Here is a 23133-nt window from a genome sequence, read left to right as displayed (position 1 = left end):
AAGTTTGCAAACTCACAAATGAAGTGTGGGAGTTTTAAATAGGAATTTTTAGGTTGAAAATAGTTATTAGGAATGATTTTATCTCAACCAATCAACTGGATGGTTGATAAAAAATTAGTCGTTAAAAAATATACAGGTGATCATCAAAATAAATAGTTCAACCGATTGAACCTGATGTAGGAGTTTTAAATAGGTGGTTTTGGGTTGAAACTAGTCATTAAAAATAATTTTAACTCAACCAATCAATTAGATGGTCACCCAAAAATGATTCGTTGAAGGATTTATAGGTAATCATTGAAGTAAATAGTTCAAAAGATTGAATCATGGGAAAGTTGTGCTTTGGGCTTTCCATCCCAACATGATAGTATTTTCGAAACCCAACAATGGGAAATATGAGAATCAACTTTTAATATGAAAAGTATTATCATTTTGTTGCACTCTTAGCCGGCTCCATCTTCTATGCCTATATTGCCCCTCCATTTCTCCAACTCAGCATCATCCCCACCCCCATGTCACCCTCTCTCATTTGGAAGCTTTCTCTCATCTTTCTTCATTCCCGAAAACTCAAAATTTCTTTTATTTCAGTTCAAAAACCCAAATCCAAAACTTCAAGGCGATGTCAAAACGTGTCTTTCGGCTCATCTAGGAGCCATGAGAGTCTAAGAGAATCCGGGAAAAACGAAATGGAACTCGGGTGGAGAGAGTAGGTACCCAAAAATCGAAACCCTAACCTCCAAATGCGTCCTAGACTCGTAAATCGGTGTCCAAGATAGCTCTATCAGTAAGAAATAACACCAAATATCTCTCCTAGACCATTAAATTGGCTAAACCCTTGAAAAACTAGAGGAAACAATGCAGAAAATGAAGCATGAGAGACTCTTAAAGTATTGGGTCTCGACGAACCCGTGATTGTACCTTAGGTACTACCTTTATAGCCCTTAGGTACGATCTTAATCTACTTTAGATACTACCTTAATTGGCTTTAGGTACTACCTTAGTTAAATTTGAGTATTATCTATGTGAAGCCTCAGAACTTTATTTGTGGATATTACTTACTTCATTTGTGACATTTTGTGATTAATTAGTGTGGTCAGTTGGTTCACCTTTGGAATTTTGGTGAATATACCTTAGGTATTACCTCAATGGCCTTACAGTACTACCTTAACCGACCTTAGGTACCACCTTAGTTAAGCTCATTCAACTGTTTAAGAGCAAGTTGGTGTCATTTTCAGTTTTAGACATAAAATCGGTCGATCGATTACCCTTTCCATGTCGAGGTTCGATTGAGAATGAAGTAAGTAATATCCAAAAATGAAGTTTCGAGGCTTCAGATAAGTAGTACCTAAGTTTTACTTAGTATCTAAGGTTAGTTAAGTTAGTATCTAAGGCCATTAGGAGCCAGGAGAAGTCCAATCAATCAATGCCCTGCCCACCATATGAGAAACTGATGATATATGTAGTCAGGTTGATGTTTTGAAGTGGGAGCAATCGACCAATGGCAAGTCATGGGGATCCTAAATCCCGCACTTAAGCATTTTCTTGTGCTTAAAACTTAAAAGTACTTGATCATCAAAATGAGAGATTGGGCAAAACTTCTACAAAGTCAAGAAAATAACAGTCATAGACTTTGGATCATCTTTACTAGTTTCTTATACATATTTGTTTACTCTTCCTCATTTGTATTTAGCAAATGACATTCTTTAGATGAACTAGATAGAATGCAAATTAAGGTTATGTTTGAGACACTTGATATTTTCTATTTTTAAGACTCAAAAAGAGTAAAAACTCTTAACATAAATACTAGATATTTAATCTAATAATTTTTAAAAACTATTTAAAATCACAATTTTAAATGTTTATTATCCTAAATTTTAAAAAATTTAATAGTATTTTTTAAGAAAATAAGATAAGTAAATAGCAATGTTTTCAAAATCGAATCGGTTAGCGAACCGAAAAAGTTATTGGTTCACGGTTTAGTAATCAGACCAATGGTTGAACGACGATCGAACCGATGACGTCATAAATATATAATTTATATTTTATTAAAATTTAAAATATTTTTTTAAAAATATAAATATAAATAAAATTAAAAATAAATAATATTTATTTTTTCATCTTTTATATAACTATATTAATATTTTAAAGTTTATTAAATAAAACATATATAATATTATAGATGGAAAATGGGAAAAAATATTAGATATTTGAGATGCTTTTATTATTTTTTTACAAATCTTGACACAAACCAATTAGCAGTAGGTTGGTGCAATAATGCTCACCTTGAACCCTTGGTCCAAGGTTCAAGCTCTAGGGCCGTAAACTGTGATTAACGGTCTACTATATTGGTAAAGTGACCGTTTTTAAATCATTGGTAAATACTTTTTGTATATAAGTGAAGTTGTTGTGATTAGCACTTCCTTGTTTGATTAAATAGGCTATAGGATTATGAGATCTTTTTTAGATAATTCCCTTTACTTCACATCATAGGCTTGCTTTATTTTATGTAGTCTCTCCCTTTGTCTACTTCACACTTTAGTTCTACTTTATTGATTTTAAGGTACATGGGGACCAGAGTGGTTGATATCAACTTTTTAGGTCAAGTTGATTAATTGGGTCAATTTGTAGGTTCGGGATGAGTTGTCATCTTTTTTTATCCTTATTTTAGGATGATGTGATTTTGTGCACCCGGATCAGTTTTATATTTTATGTAGTAAATTACTAGAATGGAAGAGATCATAAGATCATATCCATGTGCGGCCTAAAAGTGGCATCATAAAATTGCCATTAACAAGGGCTTGATTTGTGTCATGGTAATTTATGTTTCATTTTTCTCTCTACTCCTTGAGGTCCCAAAGGAACAGCCAAAATTCCTTTTCTTTGTTGGCATATGCCCCTTTTTTTCTTCTGTAGCTTCCATTTTCATCTGATGCTCAATGATGCATTCCATAGCCTGATAAGCCAAAGTGAATGCCCTCTTTGTAGATCGCTCCAAGTGCTATACATCAAACCGATCAAGCATTTAAAAGGAAAAAATACATCAAACCGATCAAGCATTTAAAAGGAAAAAAAAGGAAAAGAGAGAGGACGGGGGGGGGGGGGGGGGGGGGGGGGGGGGGTAGGGAAGAAGAGGAGAGATGGTTGGCTTTCCCAACCATCCAGTGATTTAAATGGAGTGGAATTCTAGCTTGTACCCTCCTTGGCCACGTTTTGGGTGAGAGAATCTATTTCTTTAAAAAATAGTAACAGGACTTGTTTGGCATAAGTTATTTTCTCTTTTGTAAGACCCATATTTGATAATTAGAAAATTATTTTTTAAAAATAAAAAATTAGGTATTTTGAGATGATTTTTTTTACTTGCTTATTAATTTAAAAAATAATTATACAAATATATAAAATGATTAAAAATAAAATACTATATATAAATATTATTTTTAAATTAAAAGTAGGCTTAAAATATTTTAAGCTCTTAAACAAATTTTTATTTTACAAAATATCATATAACAGTTTTTAAAAATTAACTTTTCTAATTATTTTTTAAAATAATTAACAAATAGGACTATAACAGTTCACAATCTTAAAAATGTGAAAAAATACAACCCCTTCTCAATATATTTGAAGAAAACAAGGACTATTGTTTTATAATAGGTAAATAAAATTTAAATTTTATCTACATAACCATATGATGTACAAAACGGATTAGATTAAGAATTATTTGAAATTTAATCTAAAATTCATTCTTTTTAAATAATTATTTTAATCCAAAACACTATCATACAAGTATCATCGATATTGAATTTAGTTTGAAATGATAATTTGCCAACTTCCATAAGTTGTCCTATACATTTATCAAGTCTTTCTAACCTTTTATCACTTTTTATCTTTTGTGAGTGTAACAATGTTAAGTCATTACTGCTAAGCATGGTAAAAAATCATGATAAAAAATAAATAATAAAAATAAGAAAATAAGAAAGTTGAAATAAAAAACATACAAAACATAGAATGATTTGCGACTAATAAAAAAAATCATTTACCATTAGAACATGTTTTAATTTTAGTACTTTCTAGTCTCACAACCCAAAAGATGAGAGCCATAAGGGAGATCGCGTTACATCAGTGGACTATGAGACTATGAGTTGATCAATACTATAATTGGTGAATCATGATTAGGAAATATTATGGTGGTATTGTTTTTTGACTGATTAAAAAAAACCAAAATATTTGATTTTTTTAATTCAAGTAAAAGTATCTTATTGATATTAATCAATATAACTAAAGTAAACTTGTTATCAATAAATTTAATTTAATTATGTTAGTTGATATTAATGAATTACTTTTAACTTAATGAAAAAAGTAAAATATTTTGATTTTCTTTTATTTAGCCAAAACACAAACACCACCTAGTCATGGTCATGAATCACTTCTTCTTCTAGGTGTGGTGAGTTGAAAACAAAATATAGCTTATCCCCCAGCTAGAGCTTAAGATTAGACCCTAGAGCTCCGAAGAGCTGAGCCAATTCTACAAATGAATAAAGTAAGATGGAACCCCGAAAAGAGAGATTTCCAACTAATGGAAAGCCACGGGGGCCATGCCAATGGGACTATTCCTTTTCTCAACTGGGCAGATGCCCGTGAGTGCCATAAGAATGTAGTACAGCCATAGAAATTGTAAGATTAATTCTAGCTTCCCACGCACGACCATGCCCAATAGCCAGGGTCATTAAAAGAGGTGTGACCCTTATACCACCTCAACTGAAAGCACCATGATCATTGACGCCACTCACCATTATACCGGGAGACACATGACACATGACACATGACACATGACACAGTGACAACAAGACAACACAGATTGATAAAGAATCATGATCTTTTTTTGACGGTACATCTGAATCTACTAGAAAATAGTGGGAGGATGATATAAAATATTTTTGCAACCCCAGGGATAAGGAAATAAGTTCTATCAAACCCTATCTGAAAGAGACCTATGGTCCCATCAAATCTCAAACCATATCTTAAAAGGAGCTTAAAAGGGCACGCAAAGGACGTAACCTAACCTAAACTCAACACTCCTCAGAATATAATTTCAAGACAGGGACGTGAAACCCCTGTGGATCAATTTATCAGAGATGCACCTTATTCATTGAGACTTGCAAGACTGGATGAGCGGATACAAAATAAACAACAATTTTATTCCTTCAATTCGAACCACTTTCCATTAAAGATAGAGATCTGAGCTGGAAAGTCTTTTTGTGGGGATAGCAACTAGTGGTGTTCTCTTCTTTAGAACAATCCCAAACTTCTCTGAGAGGTCAAGGTCTTCACCTTCCGGCAACTGCCAATTGAATGAATGCAGGAGTGATGCCAACAAGTATATTGTCATTCTTTCTGCCAGAGGGATCCCTGCGCATATTCTTCTCCCTGATCCAAATGGAAGATATTGGAAATTGTTGCCTGTGTAGTCCCATCTACCAGGCTCACTCAAGAACCTCTCTGGCTTGAACTCAGAAGGACTATCCCAAATCTGTGGATCCCTATGTATTGCCCAGACATTTAAAAATACCTTAGTACCTTTTGGTATAGTGTACCCACCCACTGTGCAATCTTGGCTTGGACACTTGGGGACCAGGAGTGGGACTGCTGGGTGTAATCGGAGTGACTCCTTGATAACTGCATCCATATACTGTAATTTAGGCAGATGTGACTCTTCCACAATGTTGCCCATCCCTACGACATTTGTTAATTCTTCTTGTGCCCTTTTCATTATCACCGGATTTCGAATCATCTCCGCCATCACCCACTCGACCATTGTGGCTGTTGTGTCTGTTCCGCCTACCAAGATGTCCTGTTATCCGCACTTGTTAGCATAAGTTCGAGTTCATGAAAGCAAATTTACATGAAATTAAATTGAAATCTCAAAACTAGGAAAAAATTATATTTAGGGAAGAAACCAAAGTTCAATCTAAAGTAAACATCAAATATTGGTCAGTGGGGTTTGGAATATGAGATCTCAAGACTTATCAAACAGTAGGCGAATTAAAGTTGGGAAATAAAATTACCATCAACAAGGCCTTGATTTGTGTCATGGTGATCGGTGTTTCAGTGTCTTCCTTCTCCTTGAGATCCAAGAGGAACTGCAGAAAATCCTTCTTTTCTCCGTCGTCAGATGCCCCCTCTTCTTTAGCAGTTCTTTTTTTCATCTTTTGATCGATGATGGAATCGATAACCTGTTCAGCCGAGAGGAAGGCTCTCTTCATTTGTCGCTCCACCCCTTGTATATCAAACCCAGCAAGCGTCGGGAAAAAATCGGAGATGTTTGGTTTTCCCAACAATTCAGTGATTTCACACGCCGCCTCCCGAAACTCGGCTCCAATTTTACCATCGTTGTGGGCTTCAGGGGTGTTGCCCCACAAGGAACTGAGCGTGACATTAACAACAGTTTGGAACGACAATTGGCCAATGTCCGTAGGTGTGCCAATTTTGGAATACACATTGGTAATAGCCTTTCTGACTTCGGACCTTTGAAGTGGGTAACAAGCTTCAAGGCTAGTGTTACTCAGCATTTCTCTCACAAACACCTTTCGCAGATTGCGCCAGTAGGAGCCATAGGGAGACCATGCAATATCGATTCCACCATATGTGTAGGCGAATGCTGCAACTGGCGGATCACGGTTAGCGAATATGATGTCTTGGTCGCGGACCACTTGTTTTGCTAGGGACGGGGAACTCAACACAACACAAAGCTTGTTTCCAAGCCAGAGCTTGAAGATTGGGCCATAGAGATGAGCCAATTCTGCAAATGAATGATGAAGGTTGCTGCCCAGAAAAGGGAGATATCCAACAACCGGCAAGCCACGAGGACCCGGCGGCCATGGAGCTGTTCCTTTCCTTGATGTACGTAAGTACCATAAGATTGCAAGTACAGCAATAGAAACTGTGAGAACTGCTCCAGCTACTACATCTAATTTCTTGTTGCTACCTGCCCACCACCATGACCAGAGACTGCAAATTGTTTCTGTAGCCTTATTCAAATGGTATGATATCATGGTCGTGGAATTGAACCTCCCAGAAGGAAAAGTTCAAACAGCTGTGGCTTGAATAAATTTCCTAAATGCAAAGCACTCTTATACAGGCGGTCCATAAGGGTTTTCCCTTTTTTTTTTTTTAATACTCCCTATAAAACATGAAAATAATATGTGTGATTTATACACGTGGCAGAAACCTAACATATATGACAAAACATAGAGTAATATTTGAATGCAATTTTAAGCAGCCGATTGAAATGCATGTGAGCACTGCGCAGTCCTCTGGGTGCTCTGCTGAATGGTGTAATGATGTACGAGTATTTTAAAAATAATAAAAATAAAATATGAGGTCCAGATAAACCCAACCTTGAAAAAGTAAAAGATTCAGAAATTTAAAAAAAATAAAACAAAAAACACATGTCACGCCAAGGTTTATGTCGATGACCATTAAAATAACCAAGAAAAACACCGACAAGGGCCAGACATGGCATGTCACACCATAAGATAAGTTTAACATATGATTTTTTATTTTTTATTTTTATGAAAATGTAACGTTTCACATAATGCAATTCTTATATCAACATAAAATATGCATATGCCACGCCACCAAGTATCCACTAGAGGATCTGCCTTTTTTTTTTCATCATTATGTTACTCCAAAATTGTGAATCTGAGGGCATATAAAAAACGTGTCCCAATATGCGGATTTATATATATATATATATATATATATATATATATATATATATATATATATTCATAGCACTTTTATATAAATATTTGTAAAAAAAAAAAAGGTTGTTATATAAATAATTTAAAGATTTATAGTAATTAAAAAATATTTTTAAATTTTCTATAGTTTATAAAATTATAATCTCACAACTTTAATGTAATTACGTCATATTAAAATTGTATTTTCAAAATCAATTTTAATATAATTTAAAATTTTCAAATTATTTTTCAAAAAAATCATTTCAAAATTCAATATTTTCGTTATGATCAGAAAATTTTCTATTTATCTTCTCACAAATCATCATATATTTGATCCTATTCTTCCTATAACATGTACCTTATTGCACAACCCTTGTCATTTTTCAAAAATAACATTATTTTGGCAACCAAATCTTTCAGTATCGATAAAAAAAAACACAAATGTTTGTCGATCCAAGTGATGATGGCCCAATATGGTCAAAGATTAAATTATGGAGAAAATGTATGCAATTTGACCTACAAGCAGTAATAACAATAGTTTCTATGTGGTTGAATACTTCTTAACTGTTGGTCCCTACACGCTGGCGTGAGTAGACATGGATGAATAATTGTTGCAACTTGCAAACAAGAGATATGATAGGAAAATACTAGTTTGGACAACATTTTCATTGGTACCTTAGATGTTTGATTTTATTTTATTGAAAATTATTAAAACTCTAGAACATGGTTGAACACATTCATCTGTCATGCTCCACTGTAATTACAGGAGGAGATCGAGCAAATGGAACAAGCATCCCTACCCTCCTTAAGATTAACACATGACAAATCAACTTAATATCAAAGAAGATGGCAAGAATGTCATCTTTAATTCGTCTCAATTCATGAAGAATGCATGAAAAAGTTATCGAGAAAAACTATAAATAATGTAAAATATGATGAAAGAGTTTTTAAGAGACAATGACACCAACCATTGGTATCTCCTGAGGGAAACAAAACAAGAAAAAGCTTGTGCTTCTTTATTGCATATCTATGTTAGATTCAACAACACAAGCCTTGGCCATGGAAGAATGCTTGCAATCCCTTGAAGCACAATAGAGGCTCAACAATATAAGCATCAATAGAAATTTGAGGCTTTGTTGGTTACTTTGAAGCATCTCTACCACGAATATTGCCTTATAGGGTTGCATGTACTAACCATACAACCTAATACATACCTATCACACCTATACCAATTCTCAGATTTTACGCCCAGCAGTCAATGACCCAAATTAGGATTCAAGATCCCAATAAGCTGATGATGCTCCCTCATAACTCAATTGCAAAGGTAAGGAGTTATATATGATCAAAGCAATACTGTGGGGGAACTCTAAGCTGGTCTCCTTGAGTAGCCCTTCATGAGGGGGCATACCAAGATTTCATTTATACGTCTACTTGTCAAGACATCCTATTTCAAGGGTGTTTTAAAGATCATCGTCTAATTTTGCTACAACATGTTCAATAGTCTCACACATCAAATTTATGGGTCTTGTTATATAATAATAGCTATATGGAAAGCCCTTGCCTTAGAGCTCTCATACTTAGCAACAAATTCGAGGCTTAGAAGTATGTGAAGGAATAGGTTTGGAATATGCCTTGTATGATATATGTGTACATATAAAACAAAATAATGATACTCACTTTCTTGTGCTTTTGAAAAGCGTCATTATCTTACATAATATATATATGTCCAAATTTTCACTCCCTCCAAAGAATTTCACATCTGCCAAAACATATACCTTTACACCTAAACCTAGTGGTGAGCATTGAAAAATCTAAGCCTTAACAACTCTTCGTCAATTATTAACCAATGCTTAGGTTTTCTACGAGCTCACATCATCATCAACAACAACATCAAGACTTACCATCAATGGGATATCACAAATCTGAGTGGTTCTTGAAATTAGAAGTGATGAGGTAAGAGACAACTGAGAAGCTATTTAGCCTTCTCCTCCCTGAAGTAGCCAAGAGTGAACCAAGATTTGTGTTTTGTTGGGAAGGTTTGGCATGATGTTTATTTGTATAGGTGCTTGACTAGTCGGTGCGAGTAGGGAAAATATAGTCAAGATCAAAGGACAAAGGAAGAAAAGATTCTAATGGGTTTCTTCTTCTTACAATCTAAACCCTAATTTATTTTTTCTTTCATTTACCCTTGTGTTATCTCAAAGAAATGAGGAAAGTTCTTAGTCAATCATGGTTTTCTAATATCAAAGTTACGTAAGTTAATTTTTTTTTTCATATTAGGTTCAACTTTAACTTTATTTAAGAATCATAGATTTACAAAAGTTATCTTCTAGTCTTCTTGTTGGAGACTGAAGTGTGTTGAATACTCTATTTGATTTTAAGTTTTTTACTTAAGCCAATAGTTTCGAACATAAAATTACATTGATGTTTAGTTTTGAACTCACACCCATATGGTGCTCATGCTCTCACGTTCTCTCTTGATGCCTCTCACTCCCACCCACCATCTCTTGCTCAAGTTCTCAAACTGAATCAGAACCTCTCATCTTCTTTTCTAGAGCTTTTAGATCTTTGAATCTCATTCCAAGTTTGCAAAGATTGTAAGCTCTTAAATTTGAATCCTTTATTTATTTCAAAGTGTTAAGGATGATTTTATTTTGGTATTCAGGTTTAAATTCAATTCATGACAAATTTTCTGCTTGCTCACCAAGTGTTCAGTTGATGGTCTTGGTAGTTTATGTTCTATTTTTTTCTTCAACATTATTAAGGTATTTTGTTTCCTTCTTATTTGGCATTCAACTAATTGTTGGCCTGCTACATGCCCCCACTTTCCGCACTTGCTCAAGATGTTTAATGTTCAATTCCAAGTGGCAAATTGAAATGCTGCATTTCATCCATGCTCCCAGCTTCTTTCTATTATTACCTCTTTCTTGTTGCTTGGTGTCGTGTTGCTTGGGATAATGGAAAGTATTCTGAAATTCACTTCTTTCAAATTCTTAAAACCTAACCCCATCTCTCCCACCTTGGCGTCCGTTCGGGTGGGTTTCTGCAGATTTTCTTGCTCAGCTCTATCTTCAGCCACCATGGAAGGCGATTTCAGTATTCGATCGGTTTCCTCAGTCATCTCACTAGGCCCCATTTTGCCTTTCTCCACCAGGTATTTTTACTATATCTCTTCTTTCCTGCGTTGTTTGGTTGGAGAGAAAAAAAAGTGAAGATTTGAAATTTGAAGTCATACTTACCAGTGTTTGAAATTCTCCATGAAAATCTTGTGAGTTCAGGTCATAGTATCGAAATCAATGTTCCAATGTTCGATATCCCTATCCACTCTTCTGATCTGCATGAGTCTAATTCAATTATAAGAATATGAGAAATAATTTTGTGGGGATTGAAGCTTCTAAAGCTTGTGCCATAGTGCATAGTTGTTATAACCAAGTGAATCTTGTTGTTCTCTGCTTCTCTCCATGAATTCCACCACCGCTTCATCTCAATACTGACACAAAATTTTCCCTTCAATCACCTCTTTGCTAAGTTTCCCCCAGTTTCTAACGACAACAACAAAAAACATGTAGACTCTGACACATCTCCGGTAAAGGCCTCTCCTTCTATTGTCTCTCTCTTCACAATTGTGATTTGAATCAGCTGGATGAGATTTCTACCTGTCATTTGTGGCTAGCTACATCCTTACCGTGAATCCTAGGTATGACTTCCTCTTCTCTGCTTCATTTGTGGCTGCTATGAGAGGTGCTTAGGAGAATCCCTTTTTTTTCTTTTTTTTCTTTTTTCTAATTGTGGAAAATTATGAATGGCTCCTTATAATGAATTATTGTCATATTCAAAAAATTATTCTATATCTAAACCTGCCCTAGTTAAGTTACAATCTGCTCTATGAAATATGTTTTTTGTTTGATTTCGTAGTTAGTGAGTACCATTAGTTTTCTGTATGATTTTCTTTGATTGAGACTGAGAATTTGGAGATTCTGCTGAAGAAGAGACAAACTAAAGTGGAAATTTGTAAGAAAGAATTTGGAGATTCTTACCTAATATTTTTCCTTGAAGATACTTTAATTTCTACCACTTGAAGTTACTTGGAGAAGTCCTGAATTATTTGAGTAATAGATTCAGATAATTGTAGTTTTCATACCACTCATGTAATGAAGCTCTTCCATTTAAATCCTTCTAGAAGAATGGAATTTGGAGCATTACAAATAGACCTTTATCACAATGCAGAATGGACTGCTAAATATTGTGTTGAAGCATTTTAAAGGTGGAACAAATGAAAAAAAGTAAGGATGTGACAACTGTTGATTGGAATGTCAGTTAACTAATAGAAGAGCAATAAAAATAAACAAAGTGGTGTGTTTTCTTTGATTTCTTTTCAAATGCCAAGAACAGCCCATAATAGAAGATGATAGGCAAACGTCAGCCTTACTTAGCATTTTCCAAAAGACATGTATACGCGGAAACATCCTCCACCCTACTCACACTCATAGAGTGCTGGGTGAGATAATCTTGGTGTAGGGATGGCCACAAGAGGCATCTTCTTTGTCAACACAATTCCAAACTTCTCTGAAAGATCTAACTTCTCTTCCCTCAATTTCCAGTCAAAAGAGTGCAAAAGTGTCGCAAGAGAAAACATCACCATTCTTTCAGCCATCGCTATACCTGCACATATTCTTCTGCCTGAGCCAAACGGAAAATAACTGAAATCTTTTCCACTGTAGTCCCATGTCCCTCTCAAAAACCTCTCCGGATCAAACTCCAATGGGGATTTCCAAATTGATGGGTCTCTGTGTATTGCCCACACGTTAACAAAGACTCGAGCCCCCTTGGGAATGGTATAACCTCCCACAACGCATGATTCACTTGGACAATGAGGAACTAACAGAGGGAGCGCTGGGTGCAACCGCAAAACTTCCTTCATGACTGCATATAAATATGGCAGTTTTCCGATGTGGGATTCTTCTACTTTCTTGTCTCTACCAACCACTACCTCCAATTCTTGTTGTGCTTTTCTCATCACCTCTGGTTTGTTCATCATTTCAGCCATGGCGAACTCAACTGTGTTAGACGTGGTATCGGTTCCACCCACCACCATATCCTATACATTTATGTATTACAAGTTACAACTACAATAATCAATACAAACGTATCTTAGAATTACTTTACATATATTTGCAAATATGTCAAAAACATGTGGTTTTGTAGTTTGGAATACTATTTTAACCACATAGATCTTATCCCTTATTCATATATGTATTTTCAATATTTGTAATTATTTTTAAGTGGCTTTATGAATGCGCACTTTCCCACGCATAGGTTTTTTTTATATTGATCGTATGAGACAACTGACATTTATATTGTTTGGTTCGAAATATTATAAAATTTATTTTAGTCTATTCATCGAATAATTGATATTATAAAATTATATGAAAAATCGAAGTTGATGTTATTTTGTTTGAAATGTTCAGTTTTTTATAAAACCAGATTTTTTTAATTAATTTTTGTGTTGAAAGTCAGAAAATCTAACCAAGAGTAGGGCCCTGACGTGGTTCATTGTCAAAGGCGTCTTGGCGTCTCCTTCATCTTTGAGCTTCAATAGAAACTGCAGAAAATCCTTCCCACCTCCGTTTCCACCTTCTTTATCAATCTTCATTCTCTGTTGGATAATTGAATCGAATATTCCTTCAAACTTCAGAGCACATTCTCCAAACCGTTTTCTAATGCCTTGCAAATCAAACCGGGCCAATCCTGGAAAAAAATCAGATATATTGGGCTTCCCCATCAACTCCGTCATCGCTGCCACCACTCGCCTGAACTCTGCCCCAAGGCTCGCTCTCTCTTCCCCCTTCACCGTCCCACCCCACAACATGCTCGTTATCACGTTCATTACAGTCAAAAACATTTGTTCTCCCACGTTTACCGGTGATCCTGCTTGACCATGCAGATATCTCACCGTCCGCTGGAACTCCTGGCGGCGGAGGTCATAGAAGACGTCGAGAGTCGCGCTGCTCAGCATCTCACGCACACACACCCTCCTTAACATCCTCCACTCTGGCCCGAACGGGGTACATACTATGTCGAAGGCGCCGTATTGTAACGCGTTGGTCAAATCCGGCACGTCGCGGTTGGCGAAGATGGTGTCGTGGTCTTTGAGCACTTCACGGGCAAGGGAAGGTGAGGTCACTACGATGCCAACCTTGGAGCCCAGCCGGAGCTTCAGGATGGGTCCATGGGCTCGAGCCAGGTCGGCGAAGTGGGAGTGCAGCTCCAGATCCAGGAACGGAAGGTATCCAAGCAGTGGGAGACCGCGCGGTCCCGGCGGTGGCGGTGGTGCGCCGCCACTGTTCTTGATGAACATCCATGCGTACCAAGAGATGACAAGACTGATTAAGGCAAAGGTAAGGCTCACTCGTGCAAATTCATCGCTGCTATTAGTGCTCTCCCACCACCATGACCACGCATCGGATAACATGGCTATTTGTTTCTCGAGAAAAGGTGAGATGGGTGTCATGTTATATGAGATGCCTAAGAGGTGGAAAATTAAAGAGTTCAGGATATGGTTCTCTGTGTTGCGGTTGCCACTGCCTAATATGCAATGGGGTTTGATGAAAATGACTTGAATGGATGACTCAGCTTCAGGACAAGGTTTGGCATTATATTACATCATGCATGGAATGTGGCAATGGCATCTTCCGGTGGCTTCAACGTATTTGTCCAACCCAAATTTAATTTAAATCAATGTTTAATGTTTTAATATTAAATTAGAATGTTTGGCTGGGGGAAAGCCCAATGTTTCCGGTGAACACGCCCAACCCACTGGGCAGCGAGCGGGTGCATTTAATGCGCCCTACTTTGGGACTATCGAGTCGTGTTTTTCTGAAGGGAGAATCATGTAATAGTGTGTAATTTATAAATAAATAAATTTTTTAAAACTTTTGACTTTTTTTTCTTTTTTTTTTCGAAGTTGATTCATTGCGGGGGTTATTATTCTAGCTGTCAATTGTCATCATATATATATATATATATATATATATATATATTATTTTTATTTTTTTACATCACTGATCACCCATTATCATTAATATTAAAAAAAAAATTGACATTTGACAACCAATCATGTCAAATGATTTTCTTTTTTTCCGTAAGACTTCCACATTTTTTGTTTTTTTACGTATGTTTGGCTTCATAAAAATATATTGAATTTCAATTTTTTCCACAATTTTATATTTTCATATTTATTTATTTTAATTATTTATGAGCATTTTAAACATAAAATAATAATATATAATAAATTATCAATGAGAACAAATTTAATATAAAAATAAATACATAATAACACATCTAGAGATTTAGGATATAACATTTTTTACAAGATTTTTTATTTTATAAATTTTATTATATTTTTAATATTTTTAAATTTTCATGTGAAAATCAGAATTAATAATTATGATTTTAATTTTTTACTTGTAGATCTAACTTGATAACAGTTTAAACTTTTTTTTGGGTTACAATATATAATATTTTTAGTTAAAAAATATAAAAACTTGTTTATGGTTTTTAACATTTAATATTTTGCTTTGTTAAAATTTGAAATTGTTTATTTATATAAAATAAAAATAAAATATATTTTTCATTAAAAAAATGTATTTAATCATTTATATTATTTTCTCTTAATTTTGTTAAAAAATAAAAATTTTGTTAGGCATCCATCAACATAACTCTTAAAAAAGAGAATATCACACTTAAAATATATATATATATATATATATATATCACTCTTTTATGAAAAAAGTAACACAGACATGTATTAAGAGCATCACTATAATGGAAAAGATATATCATTGTTCTTTGGTTTATGCTAAGATATTCAAAAAATTTAATTTTTAATAAATTAAAAGAAAATTAATATAAATAATTAAATACAATTTTTTTATGAAAAATATATGTTATTTTTATTTTATATAATAAAAATAAAAATTTTAACAAATCAAAATGGTAAAACCATAACCAAGTTTTTATCTTCTTTAATTAAAATTATTAAACATTTTTATCAAGAAAAAAAAGTTAAAACCACCACGAATTTACATGCCTATAAGTAAAAACTTAAATTTATTTATTATGTGTTTATTTTTTCTTTAATTTTTTTTATTAATGATTTATTATATGTTATTATTATTATTTTATATTTAAAGTATTCATAAATAATTAAAATGAAAAAGTGAAAAAAAAATAAAAATATTTTATGAGAATGTGTTAGTGCCGTATTATAAAATAGATAAAAAATAAAAAAATAAAAATAATGTTGCATGTTGATGATCATATGTCAAGTTTAAAAACATTTATAAACATGATTAGAAAAAAAAAAATCATTTGACATGGTTGATTGTCACACGTCAATTTTTTTATAAAAAAAAATAACAATAATGAGTTTTTTCAATTATCATGTTAATTTAAAATTAAAAAAAAAAAATTATGGTAGTTGACAAAGGAAAAGATAAAATGTGAGGGACAATCTTGAAATTTCGTTTGTATTATTATTAGAGTGTATGCTTTTCATGTTACTTTTTAAAAGTTATTAAAAAATTTATACTTTTTGTTTGTTAGTGAACGTATACACTATTTCCCTTTATATATATATTTGAAAAATCAATCTAATATGAATCATGTCGAGGCTTGAGTACAAGGGATGGGCGGTGACATGCTTGCACCTTGAAAGTTGCAAATTTAAAATAAAATAATATGATTGCTTTCAAAAAAAAGTTATAATAAGTAAAAGATATAAGTAAAATAATACAATATTTTGTAAAATTAAAAAATAATAGGATATATACCTTAAAATAATTTTCTTTCATTTTAAGTTTAAGTACTTGACGTATTTTATTTAATACAATTTAAAATATTTAGATATTTATATTTATCCATGATATAATTTGATAATATTAAAAATAAAAATAAATATTATTAATTTTAAATTCTTTACATATTTTAAATGTTAATAATTATTTTTAATTTTACAATATATAAATTATACATTTATAATATCATTGATTGAATCACGATTTAATCATCGACCCAGTTATTAAACTGTGTAACTCAATTAACTATATAATTATAAAAATATTGAAACAGCCAAACTCTACAAGAAATTAAGATTAATGGTTATAGCCTAGGTGAGGACTTTAAGTTTTGTTGTTGCTATACGTATATGGTTACAAGTAAATATGTAAATACATTAACAATACGTATATGATTACAAGTAAAAATGTAAATATATCCTACGTGCCACTCAAACTCCAATGGGTTTTCCCAAATGGAAGGGTCTCGGTGTATTGCCCACATGTTAACAAAGATTCGAACACCCTTTGGAATGGTATAACCTCCAACAACGCATGTTTCACTTGGGCAATGCGGAACCATTAGAGGGAGCATTGGGTGCAACCGCATAGCCTCTTTCATGACTGCAGATAAATATGGTAATTTATAAATGTGAGTCGACTTTTCTACTATGCTATCCTTGCCAACTACCACGTCCAATTCTTGCTGTGCCTTCTTCATCACTTCTGGTTTGTTCATCATGTCAGCAATGGCAAATTTAAGTGTATTAGATGTGCTGTTAGTTCCGCCCACCACCATGTCCTGTGCGTCTGTGACAACAATAATGATCTAAATGTGATAAGAGTAATGCCATATTGTTGGTAATATATCCTATTCAATAATTCAAAAGGTAGATGAAAGTGGGAAAGTGGTACCATGAGCAAGGCCTTGACATGGGCCATTTTTAACAGCGTCTTGGAATCTCCTTCATCCTTGAGATTCAAGAGAAACTGCAGAAATCCTTCCCTGCTTTGCCTTCTATGCTCCCACCTTCTTTATCCATCTTCACCCTTTGTGCAATTACTTGGGACATTTTAGAATCACTCATGAACACTTTTTCCTCTCTTTCCTTTGTAATGGTATAAGAAGTGAATGCACATATGTTTCCACATATGTGCCTTGTAGCTCTAAAGTCTACACACCCAGTATTGTACACTAGTACTGACCATGCTCATCTCAAAGAATACTATAACAGCAATCACCTTTGTTTCTGTCAAGTTTGCTCTAGGGTTAGATTTTTCATATCTCTTCTTATAGCAACACTAAGCTATAGGATAGTCCAACTTACCACAAACAAAGTCATTTCCCACCTTTTTTATAGTTTGGTTCTAAACCTTATTTGTTGTGTTGGGTTTAGTCTTAGAGTTTTGCTTTTTGGCCTTATTATTTTTGGATCTAGGTTTTCTTCTACCACAAGAGTTTTGGAGGATAGTTCTTTGGCTTTTTCTACTTTGCCCCTATTTATGTTCTATTCCTTAATCTAAATATAAATTATGAGATCTTATAGGGATATTTGTTTTCTTTTATGCTTCATGTCATTTTTGTAGTCTTTCTAGGAATATCTGGTGGCATCTTAATCAAGTACCCAACCACAAAAGATTCAAGTAGTTTTATGTAGTCATTAGTTAAGTCTTTAATTAGCAAGTAATAGTCATAAATTTGAGATGATACATCTTTATCCTTGATTATTTAGAATTTTCTAAAATTCTTTATGACATATTACTGGGTTCCTAAATCTTCCAAAACTTATTGTTTATTCATAGCATCCCAAATGTCTTTGGCCATCTTGTATTGATAGAAGACATTAAATAGCTCATTTGAAGAGTATGCTAAGGATGACAATATCTAACTTATTTTCAATTTCCCAGGTAGGCAAAATTTCATAATTATCCTCAAATTTTGGGTCAGTCAAAACATGTTCCAAGATCACAACATCAATTGCAAAAAATACCCTTTCTTACTATCTCATAAAGAATATCCTACTAAAAGGATCAATCTTATAGGTATCAGGAAGAGTGTGAATTAAGGAAGTCTACATAAATTGGCTCTACTATAAGATTATTGGTTCATGAATGTCTAAAACTTGAAACTCATAGAAAGTTAACCGAGCCCAAAACACAATAAATAGGAGACTTAAGGGGATTGAGTTAGAATAATGGTTAAGTCACATGACATAGTATTATCCTTAAAGTATATTCACCTCCTCAATGTATCAACTTCAATGCAGTGGAGAATCAATGTCCTACCTTTAAGATTCAATAGTCAAAGACCTCACCTTAGTTGCACTTTGTTGGCAAGGTATAATACAACTTAGAACACTTATTCAAATTTCCTCCAATTGAAATAGAAGGGGTTGCAATAAGAAGGTTGCAACACAGAATTGAATGATAATAGTAGCATTAGACAAAAGAATACTTGATGCAACAATGGTAAACAGGGATGCTCAATTATTAATTACAACAACGGTTCGGTTATTAGCTATAAGGAATAAGCACAAGGTGGCGAGGAATGCTAGGTATAGGGAAGGAGCATAGGGGTGGTAAGGAATGCTAGGTGCAAGGAAGGAGCACAAAAAAGAAAGCTAGAAAGAGATCGCAAAGAGAGAAAGAGAAATTGTAGAGAATACATGAATAATAAGTAAATGGAACAATCATAAAAATAAAATAAAATCAAATAAATAGGGTTGTAAATAGGTTTAAATAGTATAAAATATGTAAATGGAATTTAAATCAATTAATTTCACACGTTACAAACATCTAGTTGATGCAAAAAAATTGAATGAAAAAACTACAATGAAAGATTGAAGATTTGGTCTAAAACTAAATAAATGAAATTTAGTTTTCACTTTGCAAAAAATTATTAGACACATATTAAAGGTTTTCCATATCATAACATCTTAAATCCAAAAGGGCTTAAACCTCCCAAATCCAAATGGGCTTAAAAGTGTGTTTGATAATGATGGTTGGAAGTGTTTAATATTTCTAATAATTAAAAAATAAAAATTTTCAAATATTAAAGATGATAAAAATACTTTCTAAAATTAATATCACACACTTTAAAAAATAAAAAATTTTAAATATTAAAAATTATAAAAACACTTCTTAAAATCACTATTAAAAGCTGGACTCTTTCTCTCCTCCCACGAGTCTAAGAAACTAAGGGAATTGAAAACAATATAAACCCAAAAAGTCATTCCTTGCCAAGGGATTGAAGTTTTTTTCAATCAAATACACACTCACACACTCACTCAAGTACACAGTCTTCCAACACAAAGCACCCAACAGCGTAGACCACCCTTAACATCCTCAATTCTGGGCCGTGCTTTGTACGCACTACGTCGGAGTTGTCGGTGGCCAAGCTCACGTTCGGTAGAATCTTTTGAGAATTTGGCGGGCGAGGTAAGGTGAGCTCACTACCACGCACACCTGGGTCCCCAGCCGGATTTGGAGGATGGGTCCATAGGCTCCACCCGAATCGATGAGGTGGGAGTGCACCTCTTTTAGGGGGAACAGTAGGTGGCAAAACAGTGGTAGGCTGCGTTGGGCCCGTTGGAAGTGGTGAGCTGGACTGTTGATAAAGGCCCATTTGTACCAAGAGTTGGAAAGGTTGACTATAGCTACTGTAAGGCTGAGGGAACCAAGTCATAGATGCGGTTGCTACCATGACAATGCATTGGACATTAAAGTTACTTGTTTCTCAACAAAATATGAGATGGGTCTCATGGTATTGGCTGGTTCTCTGGTCATCTCAGAGCTCAACAGCCAACGTGCCTTCAAGGAAATTGACTTTACTCTCAAACTTAATTTTTTAAGCACTAGTGCTCACTGCTTTATTAATTTGCTTACTTCAACACAAACACCCCGAGTTTTTAAAAATATGTATCACATTTTTTTTAAAAGCATTGATAACATTTTATTTCTCCCTTCTGAAGCTACTTGACCTTTTTTAAAATCCATGTGTACCTAAACATACGTTGCATGAGGGATCGAGGGAGTTGCCATCCCATCCTACTTTTGTCTGTTACGCCCCTTGGCATCTGTCACCTAAGATGCCCTTTTAATATTTTTTTCGTCAGAGCGGAAGCCTTGCTAGACAAATTAGATACAGTTGACTAATTTGGCAAATTAATCTAATAAAAGGGCCTATTTTCTAAATTTCCTCAGTAATTACTACATGTTAGTTTTGATCAAATTTATGGGTGCTGAAACGACCAAGTTTCCTTATCTTTTTTCTTTGCATGCATGGGCCTTTTGTACAGCCACTTGGTGGATTGCGCACCGGATTTTTTACCTTTCCATATAAATTCAAAGGAAAATTCTATGGTACCACTTCGGTACCTACCCAAAAAACATTTTTGGCCATTGGATAAAGGTCGTTCAATCCGGACCGTCCAACTGGCTTATGTATTTAAAAAAGAAAAAAAAAAGAAATAAGTTACAGGTTGCCGGTAAACTTGTAATAAGAGTGTTGTTCTTCTCTGAAACTAGTATGGCCTCTTCCCTATGGTTTTGTGTGTTGTTCTTGGATAATGTTGAGGGGTTTTGGTGAATTTTTTGTTTGTTTGCTTGTTCTTTTTTGTTGATGGGTATTTGCTCTTTTTTCCTTGAGTGTGGGTTTTGGGTGAGTTGATCTGGATCTGTATTCTTTGTAGCTACATTTTCTTGTTGTTTTAGGGGTTTTGCGGGCTGGGTTTTCTTGGGAAACCTTTGGTGTGGGAAAATGAGGGAAGTAAACACATTGTGGAGAAAAATATGGGATGCTTGCAGAGATGGGAGTTTGGTCTGGTTTTGCTGGTGGTGTGGAGGTTTTAACAAGTTGGGTTTGTGGGGAAGTTCCCAGACCAGGAAATGAGTCACCTTTCAACTGATTTTTGCTTGCAATTCATGGTTTCATAGTCTTCACATTTCAGTCTCGTTTTCCTTCTCATCTTTGCCATTGATTTACTGTATTATTAAATGTTTTCTCTTTGATGGCAATGAACTTTCTTATTTTGACTTACTTTTTGTTGGAATGAGTCCATCAAGATCTATTTTTCCATTTGGTTTACTATTCATGATGCTGATTGTGTTTGTTCTTTCTTTTTTTTTTTTTTTTTCATTTGATTCTTGCAGAGATTCGGTGGGTTGGGTTTCTGAAAAAGAAAAACTCTTTCTAGTGTAGTGGGGAGGGAAAAAAAATAGGATTTTGATCAGACTTTGGAAATGGAATTTCAAAATTGGGGGAAATTTAGGGGTTTCTCAACTCATACTAGGTGTTGCTGGTTGGATTTTATTTGATGGGCTTGTGTTGACAGGTTTGGATCTAACTGTGAATGGGTTTTGGTTCTTGTAGGAGTTTGGAGAGTCTGATCACTGTAAAAAAATACATTAAATTTGTGTACAAGAAAAAATGGCTAGGATTTTCATGGTTATCTGTGCTATGGTGCTTTTCTGCCCTTCATTAACATTTTAAAATATTTTAAAATACATGTAATTCATAATAAAAATAATTATTTCTTAAAATGATCTTTTACATGTGAGGTTAATAACACCATTTCACTATTTTTATTTTTTTTTACCGTGAGAATTGAGATCAATAAAATAAGAAATTTTAAAATTTTAAAATATAATTAAAAAAAACTTTAAAGCTAAAAATATAAAAATAAAATTTTAACTTTCACTTTACTAAATTACACTAGTAAAAAATATATATTCAAGAAAGAATTAAAAATACAATAAGAGTCAATATTTTTTTTAAAATTTTTAAGTTTTTAAGTTTTAATTATATTTAATTTTTAAGTATTTTAGTTTTAATTGTGTTTAAAATTTCTTATTTGATTGTTGATGTCAATTAATAGAATTTTTATAGGTGGGTGGATTTATATAATATTGGACATAAAATGATTATTAATTAGAAAATTATAAAGATTTTATTTATCACTTGAGGATTTTGGAGAATTTTATTCAAAATGATTTTCAAATCATAGTATATAATAAAAAAATTAAATATATTTATTTGTAAGATACTTTTATTAAATTGAAATGATAAATTATATTTTTGATAATTTTATTTAATATTATCAAGTAAAAGAGTATTTTAAGAAATAATTATCCGACTTATGAAAAATGACATATATTTATAAATAAATGAAGATAAAAGTAATTTATAAAAATTGAGGTTCTTTTTTTATATTTTTTAAATTGGTAAATTAAAATCCATTTTTTCACAAAATAAATTTTATAATTTACACCAAGTTTGTGCCCCCTCTCACAAAGTTCGTATCCCATCTTATAAAATTCATACCCTCTTTTAGAAAGTTCATATCTTTCTTATACCCTCTCTTATAAAGTTCGTATCCTCTCTTATAAAGTTCATTTCCTCTCTTAGAAAGTTCGTACCCTCTCTTAGAAAGTTCGTACCCTATCTTAGAAAGTTCGTACCTTGTCTTACAAAGTTCGTACCCTGTCTTAGAAAGTTCATACCATCTCTTAGAAAGTTCGTACCTTCTCTTAGTAGAAAGTTCGTACAATCTCTTAGAAAGTTCGTA

General features: G+C 33.5%; 2 protein-coding genes across 2 annotated transcripts; both read right to left on the bottom strand.

The window, feature by feature from the left end:
- Window positions 1–4590: 4590 nt before the first annotated feature.
- Window positions 4591–7101, bottom strand: LOC117926894 (labd-13Z-ene-9,15,16-triol synthase, chloroplastic-like). Its single transcript, XM_034846202.1, has 2 exons — window positions 6057–7101; window positions 4591–5842 (listed from the first exon to the last, which is right to left on the bottom strand). The coding sequence occupies exons 1-2, from the start codon at window positions 7041–7043 to the stop codon at window positions 5216–5218; spliced, it is 1614 nt and encodes a 537-aa protein (XP_034702093.1). The 5' UTR covers window positions 7044–7101; the 3' UTR covers window positions 4591–5215.
- A 4968-nt stretch (window positions 7102–12069) lies between these two features.
- Window positions 12070–14244, bottom strand: LOC117930608 (flavonoid 3'-monooxygenase CYP75B137-like). Its single transcript, XM_034851245.1, has 2 exons — window positions 13261–14244; window positions 12070–12831 (listed from the first exon to the last, which is right to left on the bottom strand). The coding sequence occupies exons 1-2, from the start codon at window positions 14242–14244 to the stop codon at window positions 12208–12210; spliced, it is 1608 nt and encodes a 535-aa protein (XP_034707136.1). The 3' UTR covers window positions 12070–12207.
- Between the last annotated feature and the right edge of the window lie 8889 nt (window positions 14245–23133).

Source organism: Vitis riparia, chromosome 2 (assembly GCF_004353265.1).
Source record: "Vitis riparia cultivar Riparia Gloire de Montpellier isolate 1030 chromosome 2, EGFV_Vit.rip_1.0, whole genome shotgun sequence".
NCBI classification, from domain to species: Eukaryota; Viridiplantae; Streptophyta; class Magnoliopsida; order Vitales; family Vitaceae; genus Vitis; species Vitis riparia.
This window is presented reverse-complemented; position numbering and strand designations above follow the sequence as displayed.